Source organism: Oncorhynchus clarkii, chromosome 24 (assembly GCF_045791955.1).
Source record: "Oncorhynchus clarkii lewisi isolate Uvic-CL-2024 chromosome 24, UVic_Ocla_1.0, whole genome shotgun sequence".
NCBI lineage: Eukaryota > Metazoa > Chordata > Actinopteri > Salmoniformes > Salmonidae > Oncorhynchus > Oncorhynchus clarkii.
The window spans coordinates 17,188,414-17,212,309 of NC_092170.1; the positions used below are offsets into that span (position 1 = coordinate 17,188,414).

At 44.0% G+C, this 23,896-nt stretch overlaps 1 protein-coding gene across 1 annotated transcript; it reads left to right on the plus strand.

Moving 5' to 3' along the window:
• The first annotated feature begins 11,499 nt into the window (after positions 1 to 11,499).
• On the plus strand, positions 11,500 to 21,969 carry LOC139382481 (solute carrier family 13 member 2-like). Its single transcript, XM_071126558.1, has 13 exons — positions 11,500 to 11,601; positions 12,947 to 13,075; positions 13,401 to 13,537; positions 14,425 to 14,645; positions 14,852 to 14,914; positions 15,408 to 15,588; positions 16,046 to 16,168; positions 18,136 to 18,345; positions 18,654 to 18,748; positions 20,712 to 20,827; positions 20,936 to 21,097; positions 21,355 to 21,492; positions 21,835 to 21,969. The coding sequence occupies exons 1-13, from the start codon at positions 11,500 to 11,502 to the stop codon at positions 21,967 to 21,969; spliced, it is 1,812 nt and encodes a 603-aa protein (XP_070982659.1).
• Positions 21,970 to 23,896: the final 1,927 nt, after the last annotated feature.

The window sequence follows — 23,896 nt, forward strand, 5'->3', positions numbered from 1 at the left end:
AACTCAATTCGCCTTTGCACTCCTAAACAACACATTTTTTTGAAACTTTGGCAAAGGGTAAAGTCTACAAAACTTAGTCCACTCTGTTCGTAACATATTCTAGTTTTGGAAACAGAAAACTGTATTGAGATAAAATGTTTCATCGATGAGAACATTTGCAGAATGTCGGCAAAAATCCACCTTCTCCCACTGCCGGCCACTGGGCTTTCTCTCACCACTATATTTGGTAGTGTGTGGAAATGCCAAACGGATGCTTCACATTTATACATCCGGTTAAATATCTGTCTCATCTGTGGCTCTGTCATTCTGTTACCAAATTTAGCATTTGCGATGTTCTTCAAGTAAATGTGTTTTTGTAAAAATGTCTGTGGGAATTGCTAAAAGTAGGCCTTGTCCTTGTGCATGGAGTTTAACTTTACAATAATTGGTTTTGGTTTTATATACATTTTAAAGTGAAAAATCTGGGTCTGTGTCACTGTTGCTTTGGAATTGCCGATCATCAAATTGTCACAATGTCACCACATGCATTTGTTTTATTTCGTTAAGTAATTATTTTAAAAAAATGGTCAAACATTTAGACATTTAATCTACAAATGATTACACATTCTGTACTCTTTATGTTATGAGATAGTTATTACACATGTTTCCTAATTCTAGACCTACATCATTGGATAAACTTACATTTATTAAAAAAACGTTTCTTAAAAATACATTTGTTTCTATAAAATCCAAGTCTATTTTTTCCACTCTAACAATTGATTTGACGAACTTAATTGATCAAAATACATATTAAAGGGGCAATCTGCAGTTCGAACAGCTACAAAGGTTCACCCGTCACTGTTTAAAACTTTTGGGAAACAATTCTCAAATGCATAGACAGAGCCATCGACACAAGGACTGTCCATGATCCATTATACCAGAATAATAGTTTTAACCATGTTTTTGAGGAGTTAAAAAACAAAACAATTACATTGTTTACTAACAATGGAGTAAAACAAGCATATATTTTGGATTCTGATGTGGTGTGACAGTTGTACTCATGAGGCATTAATACATTTTCAAAAATCAATGGATATACACTGAGTGTACGAAACATGGACTGACCAGGTGAATCCAGGTGAAAGCTATGATCCCTTATTGATGTCACCTGTTAAATCCACTTCAGTCAGTGTAGATGAAGGGGAGGAGACGGGTTAAATCATTATTTTTAAGCCTTGAGGCAATTGAGACAGGGATTGGGCATGTATGCCATTCAGAGGGTGAATGGGCAAGACAAAGTATTTAAGTCCCTTTGAACGGGGTATGGTAGTAAGTGCCAGGCGTGCTGGTGTGTCAAAAACTCCAACGCTGCTGTTTTTTTTTTATGCTCAACAGCTTCCCATGTGTATCAAGAATGCACCTTGTGGAATAGCAGGGGACTGTGAAGAGACACACACAGGTACAGACACGCACACACACATGGGCGCTAGCACACACACTCTACACACACACGTACATTGTAATTGTAATATTGTTGTATGGTGGTATCATACATTTTTTGTTGTAAATATATAGTGGTGTAACAATGTTATATGATGTGTTGTTTTATCTTTGGTTTTATGTGTAATGTAAGTGTCTTAGTGTGTTTGGACCCCAAGAAGAGTAGCTGCTGCCTTGGCTGGGAATTTTCATCCTGCATGTGTCCTCACATGTTTCACCAATCCCTCTCAGAAATATCCTGACATATCCTGTTGTATTAAAGGTGCGTTCCAAAATATTTCCAAATAATGTCTATGAAACATCTGTACAGTAAAGGCACAGAATTCCAGAACATCATTTGAAGCTAGTTTACTATCAGAAATAACCCAAAATTAAGCAATCAATCATATCAATGAAAAAGTACTTTCCATTATTGCAGTTCAAATTCCACTATTACTGAGAACAAAAGGCTTGTTGGGAGAAAGGGAACTTTGACTTCCAGCTGCAGCAACTTAAGTGCATTGTTACACAGGTCATATAAAGACTTTTCTTTATAACTCAACAGGAATTTGTGCTGAAGAGTTATCTCAACCCAATTCAAGGCTGACTTGGGCAATAAAGTTTATATGCTAGTTTACGTATTGTGGTACACACACACACACACACACACACACACACACACACACACACACACACACACACACACACAAACACAAACACAAACACACACTATCTGGGAATCTGAGTTATGGAGTTATGGGTGGCATGGAGGAATATTCCTTCATGTTTCTAAACAGTGATGTGGGCACTTTACTCAGAGATGATGTAATGACACCATGTAATGACAGTGGTTAAAGCCATGTAATGACAGTGGTTATAGCCATGTAATGACAGTGGTTAAAGCCATGTAATGACAGTGGTTAAAGCACCAAACATGCTCAGAAGCTTGCATTTTCTAGTCTAATATGATGTATTCACTTGGAAAACATAGTGGCCTAGGGTTGTTCCAACAACTATTATTCTACTGTACAGCAGATGAATGTTGTTAGGGCACAATAAACTGGCTTCAACAGAAAAGTGGCATAAAACACAAATCATTTTTTTTAGTTTCCTTAGTTACGGTTATGGATAATAGTCTGTCACTAATCAGATTTATGTCCAACATGTATTCTTTTGTACGTGCAGTTTTCCTCCTGTCCAAGATGGATACAATGAAGAACGAGGATGAGCTGTAATTAGATGAAGTTCTATCTCAGTTTAACTCAGAGAATATATTTACCTTAAGATCATTTTCATTGGTTTAAATGGAACACACCCACCCACATTCAGTCCTTGAACTGAGCTGCCAAGAGGTGAGAATTCTTGTCTCATCTCATATCTGTTTACACTTTGTATTTTAAAGTATTCATATGCACGTCCACACACACTGTCTCTGTCGCTCTCTCTCTGATGAATGTATAGACACCGGTTAGAAAAGGGACAGATGCAGGGAAATGTCTGTGCCTGTTGCCGTTGGTGATTCATACATATTACATTGACTAGTTTTATAACATCTGCTTCCAGCTCACACTCTCAAACACGTAGATCCCCTGAACGCAGCTCACTCCAGATCCCAATCGCCTGAATTCTGATCACCTGTTCACACACCTGTATGTCATTATCCCACACTATTTAGTTCAGTTCTTTGCACCCCATCACTGTGAGGTGTTGTTTGTTTTGTGACACACTTCTATTTGGAGCGCTGCTTTTCCCATAATTTAATCCTCCTGTGTACGATAGTTTTGGCCTGCCTCACTAACGATGCCTTTTGCCTCTTCCCGGATTTCCTGTTATCAACCTATTGCCTGATCTCCTGGATGACGTTACTAGCCTTTCCCTGCCTGTACTGTAGCCTTTTTTTGGCCCCCTGTGTATGACCTTCTGCCTGCCCCTGGACCCAGCTACCTGCCTCCTCCTGTGTATGACCTTCTGCCTGCCCCTGGACCCAGCTACCTGCCTCCTCCTGTGTATGACCTTCTGCCTGCCCCTGGACCCAGCTACCTGCCTCCTCCTGTGTATGACCTTCTGCCTGCCCCTAGACCCAGCTACCTGCCTCCCCCTGTGTATGAACTTCTGCCTGCCCCTGGACCCAGCTACCTACCTCCTCCTGTGTATGACCTTCTGCCTGCCCCTGGACCCAGCTACCTGCCTCCTCCTGTGCATGACCTTCTGCCTGCCCCTGGACCCAGCTACCTGCCTCCTCCTGTGTATGACCTTCTGCCTGCCCCTGGACCCAGCTACCTGCCTCCTCCTGTGTATGACCTTCTGCCTGCCCCTGGACCCAGCTACCTGCCTCTTCCTGTGTATGACCTTCTGCCTGCCCCTGGACCCAGCTACCTGCCTCCTCCTGTGTATGACCTTCTGCCTGCCCCTGGACCCAGCTACCTGCCTCCTCCTATGTATGACCTTCTGCCTGCCCCTGGACCCAGCTACCTGCCTCCTCCTGTGTATGACCTTCTGCCTGCCCCTGGACCCAGCTACCTGCCTCCTCCTGTGTATGACCTTCTGCCTGCCCCTGGACCCAGCTACCTGCCTCCTCCTATGTATGACCTTCTGCCTGCCCCTGGACCCAGCTACCTGCCTCCTCCTATGTATGACCTTCTGCCTGCCCCTGGACCCAGCTACCTGCCTCCTCCTGTGTATGACCTTCTGCCTGCCCCTGGACCCAGCTACCTGCCTCCTCCTATGTATGACCTTCTGCCTGCCCCTGGACCCAGCTACCTGCCTCCTCCTATGTATGACCTTCTGCCTGCCCCTGGACCCAGCTACCTGCCTCCTCCTGTGTATGACCTTCTGCCTGTCCCTGGACCTAGCTACCTGCCTCCTCCTGTGTATGACCTTCTGCCTGCCCCTGGACCCAGCTACCTGCCTCCTCCTGTGTATGACCTTCTGCCTGCCCCTGGACCCAGCTACCTGCCTCCTCCTGTGTATGACCTTCTGCCTGCCCCTGGACCCAGCTACCTGCCTCCTCCTGTGTATGACCTTCTGCCTGCCCCTGGACCCAGCTACCTGCCTCCTCCTCTGTATGACTTTCTGCCTGCCCCTGGACCCAGCTACCTGCCTCCTCCTGTGTATGACCTTCTGCCTACCCCTGGACCCAGCTACCTGCCTCCTCCTGTGTATGACCTTCTGCCTGCCCCTGGACCCAGCTACCTGCCTCCTCCTATGTATGACCTTCTGCCTGCCCCTGGACCCAGCTACCTGCCTCCTCCTGTGTATGACCTTCTGCCTGCCCCTGGACCCAGCTACCTGCCTCCTCCTGTGTATGACCTTCTGCCTGCCCCTGGACCCAGCTACCTGCCTCCTCCTGTGTATGACCTTCTGCCTGCCCCTGGACCCAGCTACCTGCCTCCTCCTATGTATGACCTTCTGCCTGCCCCTGGACCCAGCTACCTGCCTCCTCCTGTGTATGACCTTCTGCCTGCCCCTGGACCCAGCTACCTGCCTCCTCCTATGTATGACCTTCTGCCTGCCCCTGGACCCAGCTACCTGCCTCCTCCTATGTATGACCTTCTGCCTGCCCCTGGACCCAGCTACCTGCCTCCTCCTGTGTATGACCTTCTGCCTGTCCCTGGACCTAGCTACCTGCCTCCTCCTGTGTATGACCTTCTGCCTGCCCCTGGACCCAGCTACCTGCCTCCTCCTGTGTATGACCTTCTGCCTGCCCCTGGACCCAGCTACCTGCCTCCTCCTGTGTATGACCTTCTGCCTGCCCCTGGACCCAGCTACCTGCCTCCTCCTGTGTATGACCTTCTGCCTGCCCCTGGACCCAGCTACCTGCCTCCTCCTCTGTATGACTTTCTGCCTGCCCCTGGACCCAGCTACCTGCCTCCTCCTGTGTATGACCTTCTGCCTACCCCTGGACCCAGCTACCTGCCTCCTCCTGTGTATGACCTTCTGCCTGCCCCTGGTCCCAGCTACCTGCCTCCTCCTGTGTATGACCTTCTGCCTGCCCCTGGACCCAGCTACCTGCCTCCTCCTGTGTATGACCTTCTGCCTGCCCCTGGACCCAGCTACCTGCCTCCCCCTGTGTTTGACCTTCTGTCTGCCCCTGGACCCAGCTACCTGCCTCCTCCTGTGTATGACCTTCTGCCTGCCCCTGGACCCAGCTACCTGCCTCCTCCTGTGTATGACCTTCTGCCTGCCCCTGGACCCAGCTACCTGCCTCCTCCTGTGTATGACCTTCTGCCTGCCCCTGGACCCAGCTACCTGCCTCCTCCTGTGTATGACCTTCTGCCTGCCCCTGGACCCAGCTACCTGCCTCCTCCTGTGGCCCTTTTCCAATAAACACCTGCTGCGCCCTGCGCTTGAAACCAGCCCTCTGTCTCACATCGTGTTCATTACAAGCTTACAGTTATAGTTGGCTTGCTTAATGTTTAAGTAATGCAAGGTAATACAAAGTCATTTCAATTGTTACATTTTCATTTGGCTCAACATTTGTTTTGCTTTGGGATCAATCATTTGTAATCTCTTCAAAGAGCGTGAATAGTTTCAAAACATCCAAACCTATCCGAAAAAGTTGATGGTATTCCAAAATCTGTCATTTGCTCTGTCAGAAAAAAGGTTTATGGGGGGAGGGGTGCTCTTACATAAAAAACATTTTTTTACAATTGCTAGGACCCATTTCTCAATACTTAGGTCACTTTTTCAAAACTCTTCACACAGTGAGCACAACAGCAGTCTATGTGGGATAAACTGTGGATCATTTTTCATTGTTTTGGCACAAAATGCATTCAATGACAACATCTTTCAAATTTCATGAATTATTTTCTCACTCAGACACAACCACCACCAAAACTCTATATACCTACAGGCCAATTTGCATGTTTACATACTCTTTTCAAAACTGTTAAACTTAAGTTCAAAACCGAACATAACACACTTGAATAAGACAGCGATTTGCTACATTTCTACAGTAATACCGTATTGAAATATATTCCAAATCTAAAACATGAAATACTATCAAAACAATTAGACCAACCACAGTTGATTGCCATTGTAGCTGAACACCTACCCAGGTGTTAGTCTTTCAATTTCATTACCATCTTTACAAAAAGGGACATCTTAGGAATAATGCTGTACTATAATGTAAACATGGACCGAGCCAGAGATAGAGAAGTGGCTGACAGAGGAAGAAGAGTGGCTGGGAGAGGAAGAGGGAGAGGGAGAGGAGTACGTTTGCGTGGTGGAAGAAGACTGAGAGGAAGATCAAGAGCTGTAGTCTCAGATGAGATTAGGGCCACTATAATTGATCATGTAATAAATCATGGTCTATCAATAAGAGAGGCTGGTCTGAGAGTGCAGCCAAATCTGCAATGCTCAACAGTGGCATCTATTGTGAGAAATTTCGGGCAAAACAACAGGTAATATATGCATTCTGCAAGGGCATCTGACTGAACTGTACACCACAGAAGTAAATTGAGCAAAGCCTCCAAACCCACTTGTGTGTAATTGTTTTTGTATTTCTGCTTAGGACCCAAAGGTTACCTCCCACAGGTGGGACAGGTAGGATTTTCAATGCTATGCAGGAAACTGCAATCGTTGATATGGTCTTCAGAAACAATGGCATAAAACTCACAGAGATTCGGGACAGTGCTGGCAATCAAAACAATTAGACCAACCACAGCTGATTGCCATTGTAGCTGAACACCTACCCAGGTGTTAGTTCCACATTACATTTGGAAATATTCACAATGTAAGCATAACTATTTCTAGAGTCCTGAAACAACATTAAGTCAGGATGAAGCAATTGTACACTGTCCCCTTTGAGAGGAACTCTGAACGAGTCAAGCAACTCAGGAACCAATATGTCCAGGTAAGATGACTATAAAATACAGAACGGGTTTTGAACAAAACCAAACAGGGCAGAGGCACACAATGGCATGTTTGTAGGTATAATGTAAACTACCGTAATAGCCTAACTCTTCTGCTGCCTTGTGGATTTATTTGAGATAGTCATGGAGATTGAAGCCAGGCAAACCCCCCAGAAACCCCCCCACATAAACATGGCAGTGAGGAAGGAATGTGATTGGGGAAAAGAGCCACAGTGGATGTCCCGGGCCAGAGGGGTGCCAACATCACAATGTGTGCAGCAATATCCTCTGATGGATTGCTGTTAGACAAACCGCTAATTGGGCCATACAACACCGAGCGTCTCATTTCATTCCTGGATGACCTCTATGGAAGGCTTGTACCAGGTGAGGAAAGGGTTGCAGTGAGGTGAAATCAGCCAATGTTTTTAATTGTATGGGAAAATGTGGCATTACCCCACTCCCGTGCAGTCAGAGTGGTTTGCAGCCCATCCCAGGATGGTGTCACTTTTCCTCCCACCTTACTCTCTATTCCTCAACCCCATAGAGGAATTATTTTACTCATGGAGGTGGAAGGTTTATGACCACCATTCACATGATCAAATGTCCCTCTTGGCCGCAATGAATGCTGGATGCCTGGACATATCTGCAGAAGATTGCCAGGGATGGACCAGGCATGCCAAAATATTATTTCCTACAGTAGCTGTATTGCCCAAAACAACATAAGATGTGATGTGAATGAGAACCTGTGGCCAAATGCAGAAGACAGGGTTGACTAGCATTGCTATTGTATCTGTATCGGTAGATGGTGTATATACAAATTCTTGTATTTTGGAATGACTCAATGCCAAAAAATGACATTAAACATATTGGAGCATATTGCATCATGTCTGATTCATTCATGTAACATATACTGCAGTGAATTCTAAACAGTAGAGAGGTGTCATTCTTGTTTTGTAGACATTTTACAAAATAAAACATTGTGTAATGTTACCTGTTGTTAGTGTTTTTTAGGTCATTGTTTTATGAGTGACAAAGTGTGCTTGTTGGGTGACAACCTTTGCTAGTGTTATGGAAGAATGAGTTGATTTGAGACATGTATGAAGTGTTTTAGTGCATATTGGGTGTGAAATTAACTGCTGTGCCAAGCTGAAAGTTGGTTAGGAGAACTGTGTGAATAGTTTTGCAAAAAGTGACCTAAGTATTGAGAACTGGGTCCTAGGGATTGTAAAAAACTGCAAGATGGAGTTCATGGGTTGTGTTCATTAGGGCATTCTGTAGCGACATTTGTACAATGGAAAAGGAACATGAGTGTATCATGTTAGAAACATTCACATTGTAACTCCCATTTTAATTTAGTTTATGGTTACTGAAAACCACCCAGGTATCTGTAGGAGAGGCCCATATACAGGTATTTGGCTGACAAGGCCATCTGCTCAGCTCTTATTGTTTTTCTCTTCAATAGACTTTGGCACAACCCAAACAAGGGTGAGGTGGATGGGTGAGGCAGCCTCAGGTGAATGTGATGATCACGTGACAGGGTGCCCAATAGATCAACAGAGCAATAGGTAACACTTGAAAAGCCAGCAGTGCCTAAAGGGCTGGGGGTGGGATGGGGTGGGAGATACACTGAGTGTACAAAACATTAAGAACACCGTCCTAATATTGAGTTGCCCTTTTGCCCTCGGAACAGCCTCAAGAATTTGTTCTTAACTGACTTGCCTAGTTAAATAAAGGTAAAATAAATCACATTTGTAAAAAATTGTCAGGGCATGGACTCTACAAGGTGTTGAAAATGTTCCACAGGGATGCAGGCTCATGTTGACTCCAATGCTTCAAGTTGGGTGGATGTCCTTTGGGTGGTGGACCATTCTTGATACAGTCAGGAAAGGAAAAGGAAGGAAAGGGAGATACAAACGGTTGAGCATGAAAAACTCAGCAACATTACAGTTCTTGACACACTCAAACCGGTGCACCTGGCACCTACTATCATACCCTGTTCAAAAGCACTGCAATCTTTTGTCTTGCCCATTCACCCTCTGAATGGCACACATACACAATCCATATCTCAATTGTCTCAAGAATTAAAAATCCTTCTTTAACTTGTCTCCTCCCCTTCATCTACACTGACTGAAGTGGATTTAACAGGTGACATCAATAAGGGATCATATCTTTCACCTGGATTCAACTGGTCATGAAAACATTCCTAATGTTTTGTACACTCAGTGTACATTTATTCAGCAAGACTGTATACCTTAACAGGGAACATGAAAATGATCTTGTTTTCACCTTTTTCTGGATTTTACCGTGTAGTCAGAGTGGTCAGTGTAGGCTTATGTAATTGGACATCTCTCTCTCCCGCTCTCTCACTCTCACCTCTCAATTGAATTCCATTCAATTCAAGGGGCTTTATTGGCATGGGAAACATATGTTAACATTGCCAAAGCAAATGAAGTAGATAATAAACAAAAGTGAAATAAACAATAACAATTAACAGTAAACATTACACTCACAGAAGTTCCAAAATAATAAAGACATTTCAAATGTCGTATTATGTCTATATACAGTATTGTAAAAATGTGCAAATAGTTAAAGTACAAATAGGAAAATAAATAAACATAAATATGGGTTGTATTTACAATGATGTTTGTTCTTCACTGGTTGCCCTTTTCTTGTGGCAACAGGTCACAAATATTGCTGCTGTGATGTCACACTGTGGTATTTCACCCAGTAGATATGTGAGTTTATCAAAATTGGGTATGTTTTGTCAAATTCTTTGTCGATCTGTGTAATCTGAGGGAAATATGTGTCTCTAATATGGGCATGCAGTTGGCAGGAGGTTAGGAAGCGCAGCTCAGTTTCCACGTCATTTTGTGGGCAGTGTACACATAGCCTGTCTTCTCTTGAGAGCCAGGTCTGCCTACTGCGGCCTTTCTCAATTGCAAGGCTATGCTCACTGAGTCTGTACATAGTCAAAGCTTTCCATAAGTTTAATCAGTCACAGTGGTCAGGTATTCTGCCACTGTGTACTCTCTGTTTAGGGCCAATTAGCATTCTAGTTTGCTTTGTTGTTTGTTAATTGTTTCCAATGTGTCAAGTAATTATCTTTCTGATTTCTCATGATTTGGTTGGTCTAATTGTGTTGCTGTCCTGGGGCTCTGTGGGGTCTGTTTGTGTTTGTGAACAGAGCCCCAGGATCAGCTTGCTTTGGGGACTCATCTCCAGGTTCATCTCTCTGTAGGTGATGGCTTTCTTAAGGAAAGTTGGGGAATCGCTTCCTTTTAGGTGGTTGTGGAATTTAACGGTTCTTTTCTGGATTTCGATAATTAGCAGGTATCAGCCTAATTCTGCTCTGCAGGCATTATTTGATGTTTGACGTTGTACACAGAGGATATTTTTGCAGAATTCTGCAGTCTCAATTTGGCGTTTGTCCCATTTTGTGAATTCTTGGTTGGTGAGCGGACCCCAGACCTCACAACCATAAAGGGCAATGGGTTCTATAACTGATTCAAGTATTTTTAGCCAGATCCCAATTGGTATGTTGAAATTTATGTTCCTCTTGATGGTAGGCTTCTCTCTCTCCTCTCCTTTCCCCTCCCTCACCTCCCTCCCTCTCTCTTTCTCTCTCTCTCTCTCTCTCTCTCTCTCTCTCTCTCTCTCTCTCTCTCTCTCTCTCTCTCTCTCTCTCTGCTGGGTGGGGGGGGGGGGTCGTTTTATTTAGCCTTTTCATGCTTTTTTTATCCATCTTAAATATGTTTGGACAAAATAACAGTACACAATATTTCCCTGGATTGTAGAGATTTGTACACTCACACTTTATAATACCATGCTCATCCTTATACAGCATATCCTGCAATAGGAATCTGTAATTTCAAACTTTCACTGGTAAGGTGATCTCACTCACTCACTCACTCACTCACTCACTCACTCACTCACTCACTCACTCAGTTACACTACTGTCTTGTGTTGTACAACACACTCCCTCCTCAGCCCAGTCACCTCACTCCAAAGTTAATATTTTATTCTCTCTGTGTGATATATATACTGCACCTTTATCTCCTGTTCTCTCTTTGTGGTAGTGTCCTCATTTATCTCGTAACATCTCCCCCGCACTCCAATTAGATTTTCTATTTAATATATCCATTTCTCTTCTCTGTGTACCTGCGCTACCCTCTGGATATCTGGACCAGCCATGGTGGTGTGTCTAAGTGGACTATGGAGGTATCGGAATTACCTGATCATATTCTTCATCCCTCTGTTGATTCTACCTTTACCCCTAATAGTTGGGGGACCGGTAAGAGTGTTTGTGTATGCGTGTGTTTATGTGTGTGTGTGTCTGTTTGTTTGTGTCTAACTGTGCAGAGGCTGTGATTTGTTTGTTTTAAACCTATTGAAAGTTCAGAAGTTATTCTGTAGCATTTCAAGTCCTGGTTGTACACAAATGTAATGCTGAAATTCCTTGAAAACTCTATATGTTTATTGAAGCTTCACTGCATGTTTTGGTTACTCATCTGTGTGTATTTCCTGATGTGACATTTCTATTGTATTTGTGACATTTTTAATTATTTCAGAATATCCAGGAATCCACTGTAGACTGGTAATTTAGTGTGTGTAGACACTGTAGATAAGAACTTCATCAGCCATGCACATTGCTGGTTCAGAGTTCGCTGTGAGTTACGGTTGTACTTCAGGACAATAAACCATCAGGAATGAAAGACTCCCCTCTAAGAATGGATTTGTTTGATCAAAATTGATATTAAAAGGGCAATCTGCAGTTCATACAACTACCCCCCCGTCACTGATTAAAACTTTTGGTAAACAGCTGAGGGATGGAGCTGGAGAAGTATAACCACTCTCAAATTCATAGACAGAGCTAGGGATGCAAGGACTGATCATCCACGATATAACAATTATAAGTTTAAGCATGTTTTGAGGCTATACAGTGTTTGTTTGCATTGACATTGTTTACAAACAGTGTAGTAAAACAAGCTTATATTTTGGGTTCTGAAGGGGTATGACACTTAAACTAAGATCATAAGTTATATTCTTCAAAAATCATCAGGTACATAATTAATACTTAATCCCAATAAATGGATGTAGCAACTGAGAATTCTAGCTTTAATTGGTTAACTGAAGGGCATTGTAACTAAATTACATAATTATGCCAACTCATTGCTGGCCCAGCTACAGTTTATATCCTGCAGACACAACCTCTCTTGACGTCTCCATCGTGGTTAAAGATTAGGCCTACAACAAAGTGATCATGTTAAGTTACAAGGGAGATACTATGGCCATGGAGAACTGGAGAGAACTGGAGCACCTTTAGAAATGACAGTAATATGCATTTGAGTAGGCATGATATTTGTTTTAATTGATTGTTATTAACTATGCATTGCAAGAACTATAACTGACTTATTGAATAGATTTATTGAATTGCACACAAGGACACTTCTTTATGTTCTAAAATAGTTATACAGCTTGTCTGTCCTTTGATGCTCTTGGCTGTTGTCTCAGATGATTATTTACTAAGAACAAACTGGTCCTGAGAGAGGAATGACTGTGTGTTGTGTGCATTTGTACATGTTGTCCTACCTCAACAACACTCTCACAGTCCCTGTCTGTCTCATGTGTGTGTACAGGAGGCTAGTTGTGGCTATGTGATCATCCTGATGGCCCTGTACTGGTGTACAGAGTGTATGCCTCTGGCTGTGACCGGTCTGCTGCCTGTCATCCTCTTCCCTATGATGGGCATCATGGAGTCAAGCGAGGTACCAACACCACTATCCTCTCCCCTCTCTACTCAACCACCTCCATACCTAATGACTGGTTCTTACCCACCCATTAGACTCAGTAATGGAGACAACAACATTCTGTTTTATGATCAGAATAAACAGGTCAACAGTTGACTAAAATGTGAAATGTAAATCTTTGTTTAGTAGATACAGTGTTGAGGACGTATGAATAAAGCACCTAAGTACTGTTGATAAACTTCTTACTGTTGATCCCATTATTAGTACATTATGGTATTTCTAAGCAGAACCTGTCTCAGGCCAGTACACTCGTTCAGAACCCCCCTGTCTGTCTCTCATCCAGGTGTGTAACCAGTACATGAAGGACTCTAACATGCTGTTCGTCGGAGGGCTGTTGGTGGCTATAGCTGTGGAATACTGGAACCTTCACAAACGCATCGCCCTCAGAGTACTGCTCCTAGTAGGGGTGAGGCCTGCTCTGTAAGAGACCTGTTTTAATGATTCTATCACAGAGCTGTTTGGTCTAGTGTTCTGATAGCCCAATGTTTTATTCATATTAAGTGTCTTAAATGTTTTATTTTTAAATGTTTTTTTATCTCCCTCTCTATCCTCCTCACTCTTGCTTTTCCACTCTATCTCCATTTTCTTTCCCCATCCATCCATCCATCCATCCATCCATCCATCCATCCATCCATCCAACCATCCCTCCCTCCCTCCCTCCCTCCCTCCCTCCCTCCCTCCCTCCCTCCCTCCCTCCCTCCCTCCCTCCCTCCCTCCCTCCCTCCCTCCCTCCCTCCCTCCGCTCTCTCTCTCTCTCTCTCTCTCTCTCTCTCTCCCCCTCTCTCTCTCTCTCTCTCTCTCTCCCTCCCTCCCTCCCTCCCTCCCTCCCTCCCTCCCTCCCTCCCTCCCTCCCTCCCTCCCTCCCTCCCTCCCTCCCTCCTTCCCTCCCTCCCTCCGCTCTCTCTCTCTCTCTCTCTCTCTCTCTCTCTCTCTCTCTCTCCCCCCCCCTCTCTCTCTCTCTCTCTCTCTCTCTCTCTCTCTCTCTCTCTCTCTCTCTCTCTCTCTCTCTCTCCCTCTCTCTCTCTCTCTCTCTCTCTCTCTCCCTCTCTCTCTCTCTCTCTCTCTCTCTCCCTCTCTCTCTCTCTCTCTCTCTCTCTCTCTCTCAATTTCAATTCAATTCAATTCAAGGGGCTTTATTGGCATGGGAAACATGTGTTAACATTGCCAAAGCAAGTGAGGTAGATCATATACAAAAGTGAAATAAACAATACAAATTAACAGTAAACACTACACATCTCTCTCTCTCTCTCTCTCTCTCTCTCTCTCTCTCTCTCTCTCTCTCTCTCTATTCTCCACTGTCTCTCCAGTCTGATGATGGGCTTCATGGGCACCACAGCCTTCCTGTCCATGTGGATCAGTAACACAGCCTCCACTGCCATGATGCTGCCCATCGCTAACGCCGTGCTGAAGCAGCTGTGTGACTCCGAGGCCCAGGCAGAGGAGAGGGAGATGGACCTGATGGCCATCAGGGGGGCCTGGACTGGAACTGGGATACCTAAGGACCAGGAAAACCAGGCCTTTGAGATGGGTGACAAGGAAAAAAGCATTACCATAGGCGTGTGTTGTTAGGAGAAAGTGGTGTGGGTGGGGGGGGGGGGGGGGTGTGTGTGTGTGTGTGACCAGCCTGGTACCACAAGATTATGTGTCCATTAGTTTGACCATGAGCTTTCACAATCACAAGCTATTCCACATCTTTCTGTTTTTGTAATAAATTATATCTCCCTTATTTGGCAGATGATGGAGGTGCTGCTACATATACAAAGGATGTCAAGCCCAGGGAGAATGGGGTCAAGTTAGGTAAGTAGAATACAGTATGTGTTCTCTCAACATCAGTGTTCCTCTATCATGTTCCTTGAAACCCACAGGGTGTACAGGCTTTTGTTCCAGCCCAGGAATAACACACCTCATTCACACCTGTTGTGGATTCCCTGAAACACCCCTCTGTCAATTATTCAACCATTCATCTTAGTAGAGGAACACAGTTAAGTAAGAGATATTGATATGTCATTGATATGATAATTCAGGATGTGACCTTGTTGATTTTGTCTGTTCGAGACAAGATTGTTTGGACTTATCGTCTCATCTGGCTGAGATATAATACAAAGTTTACGGATGCATTGAACATCATGTTCAATATCACCACCAGATACTCTCAATCCCTGTTTCTCCCTGAAAACAACGTGAAAAATCTTTGCCCTAAACCCTTAGTTACCCCTGGGAAAACTTCTGATAGACTGACCTCTAAACCCTGAACATTTTGATTGGCTGACCCATGGATCTCCCCCTCCAGAGCCCGAGCCAGAGGTGGAGGAGAGCCTGGAGGCGAGGGAGAGGAGGCTGAAGAGGGAGGCTAAGTACCTGAACCTAGATAAAGGCATGAGTCTCAGTGTGTGTTACGCTGCCAGCATCGGAGGAACAGCCACCCTCACCGGCACCACCCCGAACCTCATCCTCAAGGGACAGGTCGACGAGTACGTTTATATGTCTGTTTAGAAATGCTTAATATGCGTGGGTAGTATTACAAGTAAATACAGTAAGATACCCATCTGAGTAGCTCTCATTAAATGGTTATTGTGTGTGGATACAGTATTGCAAACCGGATAAGCAACGGTTCATCTCTGGGAGTACTGTAGTGCCCAGTCTACTTTACTTACAACAGCTAAAGCACAAGGATGGATACACTGACTGTACAGTGGCTCCTCTGATCATGTTTCCAATTCCTTCCCTGGCTTGGGAGTTAGCTAACATCTTTGTCACTTCCTCCATAGCATTAGAATTCCCTGCACATTCCCGTTCAAAGCAGTTTTTTGTGGCATGTGCACCGGCCTGGCGGCCATATTGGGTGTACCTACAGTTGAGTACCCTTTAGAATGTTCCTGTAACTAATGCTAGTTCTAATTCTATCATTCTATCATTCTTTCCCCACAGGCTGTTCCCAGGGAATGAAGACATCATCAACTTTGCCAGCTGGTTTGGTTTCTCCTTCCCCAACATGGTTCTGATGCTGATCATCTCCTGGCTGTGGCTGCAGTTTATGTACCTGGGCTGCAAGTGAGTCATTCTTTCCTGTTATGTTTTATCTACAGCCAACAATATCCATTACACCGTCTCGTGGCAGGAAGCCGAAGCAATATGATTGTGTGCCTGCAATCCATATTGAAAGGTGACACATTCACAAACATAAAAATGCAATATAATGACTAAGCATAGTAAAACAATAGAAGGTAATGGTTTATGCTCATATTTCACTTACAGTGCCTTGCGAAAGTATTCGGCCCCCTTGAACTTTGCGACCTTTTGCCACATTTCAGGCTTCAAACATAAAGATATAAAACTGTATTTTTTTGTGAAGAATCAACAACAAGTGGGACACAATCATGAAGTCGAACGACATTTATTGGATATTTCAAACTTTTTTAACAAATCAAAAACTGAAAAATTGGGCGTGCAAAATTATTCAGCCCCCTTAAGTTAATACTTTGTAGCGCCACCTTTTGCTGCGATTACAGCTGTAAGTCGCTTGGGGTATGTCTCTATCAGTTTTGCACATCGAGAGACTGACATTTTTTCCCATTCCTCCTTGCAAAACAGCTCGAGCTCAGTGAGGTTGGATGGAGAGCATTTGTGAACAGCAGTTTTCAGTTCTTTCCACAGATTCTCGATTGGATTCAGGTCTGGACTTTGACTTGGCCATTCTAACACCTGGATATGTTTCTTTTTGAACCATTCCATTGTAGATTTTGCTTTATGTTTTGGATCATTGTCTTGTTGGAAGACAAATCTCCGTCCCAGTCTCAGGTCTTTTGCAGACTCCATCAGGTTTTCTTCCAGAATGGTCCTGTATTTGGCTCCATCCATCTTCCCATCAATTTTAACCATCTTCCCTGTCCCTGCTGAAGAAAAGCAGGCCCAAACCATGATGCTGCCACCACCATGTTTGACAGTGGGGATGGTGTGTTCAGCTGTGTTGCTTTTATGCCAAACATAACGTTTTGCATTGTTGCCAAAAAGTTCAATTTTGGTTTAATCTGACCAGAGCACCTTCTTCCACATGTTTGGTGTGTCTCCCAGGTGGCTTGTGGCAAACTTTAAACAACACTTTTTATGGATATCTTTAAGAAATGGCTTTCTTCTTGCCACTCTTCCATAAAGGCCAGATTTGTGCAATATACAACTGATTGTTGTCCTATGGACAGAGTCTCCCACCTCAGCTGTAGATCTCTGCAGTTCATCCAGAGTGATCATGGGCCTCTTGGCTGCATCTCTGATCAGTCTTCTCCTTGTATGAGCTGAAAGTTTAGAGGGACGGCCAGGTCTTGGTAGATTTGCAGTGGTCTGATACTCCTTCCATTTCAATATTATCGCTTGCACAGTGCTCCTTGGGATGTTTAAAGCTTGGGAAATCTTTTTGTATCCAAATCCGTCTTTAAACTTCTTCACAACAGTATCTCGGACCTGCCTGGTGTGTTCCTTGTTCTTCATGATGCTCTCTGCGCTTTTAACGGACCTCTGAGACTATCACAGTGCAGGTGCATTTATACGGAGACTTGATTACACACAGGTGGATTGTATTTATCATCATTAGTCATTTAGGTCAACATTGGATCATTCAGAGATCCTCACTGAACTTCTGGAGAGAGTTTGCTGCACTGAAAGTAAAGGGGCTGAATAATTTTGCACGCACAATTTTTCAGTTTTTGATTTGTTAAAAAAGTTTGAAATATCCAATAAATGTCGTTCCACTTCATGATTGTGTCCTACTTGTTGTTGATTCTTCACAAAAAAATACAGTTTTATATCTTTATGTTTGAAGCCTGAAATGTGGCAAAAGGTCGCAAAGTTCAAGGGGGCCGAATACTTTCGCAAGGCACTGTATATAGATACTTCATTGTCCATTTATGTAAGACATTGCCATATAGACAAAGTAGATACACGCCTATATAAGACCCAGAGACCTATATGACACTATATAGAGATCTCTGATATGTCTCAGATCTATTTGGCCCATTCACCCACAGCATGAAGAAGTCGTTTGGCTGTGGGATGAATAAAGATGGTGACAAGGAGGCGTACGGGGTGATAAAGAATGAGTATAAGAAGCTGGGCAGTATGCGCTTCGCTGAGGGCTGTGTCCTGGTGCTGTTTGTCCTGCTGGTCCTGCTCTGGTTCACCAGAGAACCAGGCTTCATGCCCGGCTGGGCCACTGTGCTCTTCAACAAGGACAGACCGTGAGTGATAGATAACAGTATGTTCTGTGTTGTAACTCCTGGGTGTTGTGTCTGCTAGTCACTCCCTGTGGTTCTTCCTGGTTCTCCCTCACTTTTTTTTATCTGATAGCATTCTGCTGTGTATCCCAGGCTTTGCTCTTTCCCGCTTTCTTACTCTCATGTAAGTTAACAATTTAGCTTTACACATAATGTGGACATAAACTGTAATTACACAGTACATGTCTATGTAACTACCATATCAATACATATGAACACATTGAGAAATGGGACCAAGAGACATTGTTTATATGTAGATTTCTATGTCCCAGGTACGTCACTGATGGCACGGTGGCCATCCTGATGTCAACACTGTTCTTTATGATCCCATCGCAACTACCCAGATGTGGCGGGTACTCTGAGGATGGTATGTGTGAGTGTGTGCACGTTTGTGCATGTGTGTGTTTTGTCAATATATCTATGAGTGGTGAGAGTACATTGGTGTGTTAACGAGTGTGTGATTGAGAGAGACATTGTGTGTGTGTCTACCTGTCTGTCTGTGATACTATTGTATAGAGCAGACTTTCGGACATGTTAATGGTGGGTCGTGACATAAATGTATTTATTTTTTTTGGGGGGGGGGGGGAACTCAGTCAGGGTCTCAACTCACTGTTGAAAGTTTGAATAGTAGAATACACAAGGTGCACTTTTGAAATTTGATTGGTCATCAGCAGTTTTTCTCTTATTGTCAGATATTTTTTTGTACATTTTAGTCATAAAGCAGACGCTCTTATCCAGAGCGACCTATAGTAGTGAATGCATACATTTTCATACTGGTCCCCCATGGGAATCAAACCCACAACACTGGCGTTGCAAGCGCCATGCTCTACCAACTGAGCCACAATGTGACAACAGTCTCTGACAGTCACTCAATTAGCCATGTCAGCTAACAATTTTTAGATTAGTAAATTAGTCTAGCCAGCTATCTAAACTTGCAGTAGTCATGGTCGAATACCGACCGGCCAAGCAGGGCACTCGCCAGGGGCCCTGACCTCCACAGCCATCACTCTCGCTCAGATATCATATAAATATGGCATAAGTCATGGAAAAATGTGTAGAATTGCAGGAAATAAGCTGTAAAACCTTTCTCTCCGCCGCCAGGAAGGAGGCCTATAAAATGTTTTGCCTGCGAGGAGAGGAGGCCCCTCAAACAAATCTCACATGTTTTCATGAGCTTGGGTCCCAGGAAGGACTTATTTGGGTCCCAGGCTGAAAAAGTTTAAGAACCCCTGGTATAGAGATATAATCTTCAGGACTCAGTGCTTTGTAATCGTCCTGATAGCACCCTTACTTCTCAGGGCTTGCACACGCTCGCACACACACACACACACACACACACGCTTGCACGCACACACACACACACACACACACACACACACACACACACACACACACACACACACACACACACACACACACAAACACACACACACACACACACACACACACACACACACACATACTCGAGACACATCAGAGGGCTGCAGCGTGATAGCGCTAGCCTCAAGGTCAGCCCTGCCCTACACGGCTGTATTCTCTGTTCTGCCCTTTAAAACATTTAATTCACTCTTTATGCAATGCGCACTGCAGAGAACACCGGAACGACAAGAATCACTGAATTTTCACAGTGAATTATTGTAATGTTTGTTTGTGTCAATTAATGCCATAAGGGATGGGTTGCCAACTGGCGATTTGACACCAAATAAGATTTCATTCATTCATATAAATACATATGGACTTTTCTCCCTCTGTAACCTAAACTGAGTTTAGTGTTCTTACTCCTGATAAGTGACAAGGTCAAAACGAAGTGCTCCAGTAATGCAGCTCCTACCTCAAAACGGCAGCAACTTAATGTGTTTGGTAAATAAATGGGTGTCACAATGATTAAAGGCACTTAGTGAAGAGTTCGAGTTCGGAGTGCGAGGCAGCAGAGTTTGCGAGGCAGACTTTGAGGTGCCTTGTCATGGCTCCTTGACTTCTGGTTTTCCGTTCCTGGCATAGAGTGTTTTTGTGGTCATGTTAGTGTCTAGGAGTTATCGATGGCCTTTACTCCATGAGTATCAATGTAAGTAAGTTAGTACAGTTCTATCTAGGACAGAGTCCTGTACATCATAACAGTATAATCTCTGCCCATATAGATTTGGACAGAGATACTGTACACTTTAATAACACTGTACCTTCCTAACTACCATGTAAATACACAGATCTCCGGGACTTTAGTCTTGAGTTACCATACTATCAAGTTCCTGTAGGAGTGCCTGGAATCAAGGCTGTAAGGACTTTGATGGTAAACCTGGTGTCATTCTCCTGTGTGTGTCTTGTCCCTATAGGAAAGCCCCTGAAGGCCCCTCCCACCCTGCTGAACTGGGACGTGGTCCAACAGAAGATGCCGTGGAACATTCTCCTGCTACTGGGAGGAGGCTTCGCTCTGGCCCGGGGAAGTGAGGTACCGTCTGTCTGTAGGTTGGTCAGTCTGTCCAAATCGGTCGGTCTGTGTTTTCTTTTTTTAAACAAAAATGATGAAAATTGTGGATATGTTTTTCTCTGTGTGCAGGTGTCTGGTCTGTCTCAGTGGCTAGGAGAAAGTCTGGCCCCCCTGCAGTCCATCCCTCCCTTTGCCATTTCCTTCCTCCTGTGTCTACTCACTGCCACATTCACTGAGTGCTCCAGTAACGTAGCTACTACCACACTGTTCCTGCCTATACTGGCCTCTATGGTAAGACAGAATCCCTTAGAAATGTACATACACACACCCAGGCAACACACATGGTAACACACATGGTAACACACATGTCCCACTTAGAAAACCTGGATCAATGATTTTAAGTGGTGCTCCTTTTGGGACCATTCCATTGGTTCCATTTCACCGGGAAAACTAAAGGCCCGTGAGTGGTTTGGTCAGCATATTAAGCATACACTATATGTTAATTTCACCTCTTTGACTCATGTATGACCCTGTCTGTCTGTTCCCAGGCCGTAGCCATTAAGCTCCACCCACTGTACGTCATGCTGCCCTGCACCATCTGTGCCTCGCTGGCCTTCATGTTGCCGGTGGCCACGCCCCCTAATGCCATCGCCTTCTCTTATGGCAACCTCAAAGTCATGGACATGGTACGACCTATGACCCTTCACCCCTCACCCCTCACCCCTCACCCCTCTCCATACAGTACTTTGTGTAGAGAGTGAAATACTATCCTGGATCCAAACTGAATTGTTCTGTTTCACTGTTTCAGCCTGGGCATCTCTTCATTGTAAAAAACACTTTGTGACAATTGCTGATATAAAAATAGTTTAATTCTGTAAATACAGTAAATGTGATTCATTGATAGAATCATTGAAACCAGAAGTGAAACGGAGCAATTCACTTTGGATCCAGGCTCGTAGAATACATGGTTGGGAATCATTCCGTCTGTGACCAATGTTTCTACCTGTTTTTCACCATGCTGACAACAGGCGAAGGCTGGATTCGTTCTGAACATTGTTGGTGTCATCACCATCAACATCGCACTGAACACCTGGGGAGCAGCCATGTTCAATCTCAACACCTTCCCTGACTGGGCCAATGTTACCATCATACACACTCCCTGATCTGGAGACACTGGCAAGGAAGGAAGGAAGGTGGGAAGGAAGGGGAGAACAAAAAGAAGAGGAGGAAGAGAGCGAAGGGATGGGAAGAGGGGAGAGATACTGTATGTACACGTCTATCTGGGACAGGCTGTGAACAGAAGACAGTGCTGATGGTCAACCCACTCAGGGTGTTCTAGGCTACTACTGTATACACACTCCATATAACAATACACACCGTATCTGTTTACCTGTCGGACTGGTACTCCTCCTTCCCTCTGTCAAAGTTTAGATTGATTTGAATTAAATGAATTTAGATGAATCAATGGTTTTTGTACAGCTAAAACATGCAGGTTGTATTTGATCCTTTTTCGGATTGTCAAATCTGTTTAAGCTTAGAGGAGCGGACACAAGAGGGAGATCTATGATTATGTTATTATATCAAAAACAATAACAAACAAACATCTATTTAATGTGAAAGGCAATCTGTGTTGGAATACAAATGTTATTTTTGAAGTCAGGAAAAGCATCAGTGGCATATTATTATGAAACGTTCTTAAAGCTGCTGCACAAAATGTATATTTTTACTATTGTTTCGACAGTGTTTATGTATCATTTTCTACTGTATTAAATACTGCACACAGAAAAAACTCAAGCCTTCAAAATAGGAGAATCATTTCAAGTGTCCAATCACAGGCCATCTCAAACGAAATCAAAATGTATTTTAAATTTGTTTTTATTATTTGTATTGGTTGTAATTGTATTATAGTTCATGTATGATGATGACATTACTATTTGGTTTGCACATTAATTTCTTGGGTTCATACATTTTGTGGCAGGGCTCCCTTCATACCCACTTCCTGTAGGTTTGCAGAATATGAATTTGGGCAAAAATGATGGGCTCAAATCCCATTGACATCCATAGGATTATGCCCACTGGCGGAGACCCCACTGGGTTTGAACGGAGACAAGGGTACAGAAGGAAAATCCTTTCTATTTCAATGTTATTATTGTTGTTTTCAATTATAAAGCTTTCAGATAATTCCGAGTCTTTTCAAAGCAGTAGGTAAAAAAATAAAGGAAAATACAGTACAAAATAATAATTAGGTTAAAGAAGGAAATTAATCAAATTAAATGACAATTTATAGAATGAATCCAAGGAACCACTGGCATGGGGCCGTGTTCATTGGACAGTAGGACAGGATGACCTTTGGATGACCATTCCATGACCTAGGGTCATCAGGGCGGCCGGTAATATAATGAGATATAAAAACATTTGGGTTATAATCTAGGTACCATTCTCCCGTGATCATTCCATGGTAGTGTCACTCAGAAGCAAACAAACAAGAGAAAGACTCAGTGGTTTCATGCATAATTGGGTGGTACCATGCATACTCGGGTGGTAGGGTGGTTCCATACATAGTCGGGTGGTAGGGTGGTTCCATGCATACTCGGATGGTAGGGTGGTCCCATGCATAGTCGGGTGGTAGGGTGGTTCCATACATAGTCGGGTGGTAGGGTGGTACCATGCATACTAGGGTGGTAGGGTGGTCCCATGCATAGTCGGGTGGTAGGGTGGTTCCATGCATAGTTGTGTGGTATTGTGGTCCCATGCATAGTCGGGTGGTAGGGTGGTTCCATACATAGTCGGGTGTTAGGGTGGTCCATGCATAGTTGGGTGTTAGGGTGGTCCCATGCATAGTCGGGTGTTAGGGTGGTCCCATGCATAGTCGGGTGTTAGGGTGGTTCCATGCATAGTCAGGTGGTTCCTTCCAGCAACTCCGTATTGCGGATAATTGAGGAGTGTGACGGGCAACTAACTACCACAGTTCCTATAACGGGTGAGTCATCATCATCGTCCTTCAGACCTTTTTAGCAGATCTCTCTCTCTCCCTCCTTGTCTCTCTCTCCTTTTCTCTCCCTCCTTGTCTCTCTCTCTCTCTCTCTCCCT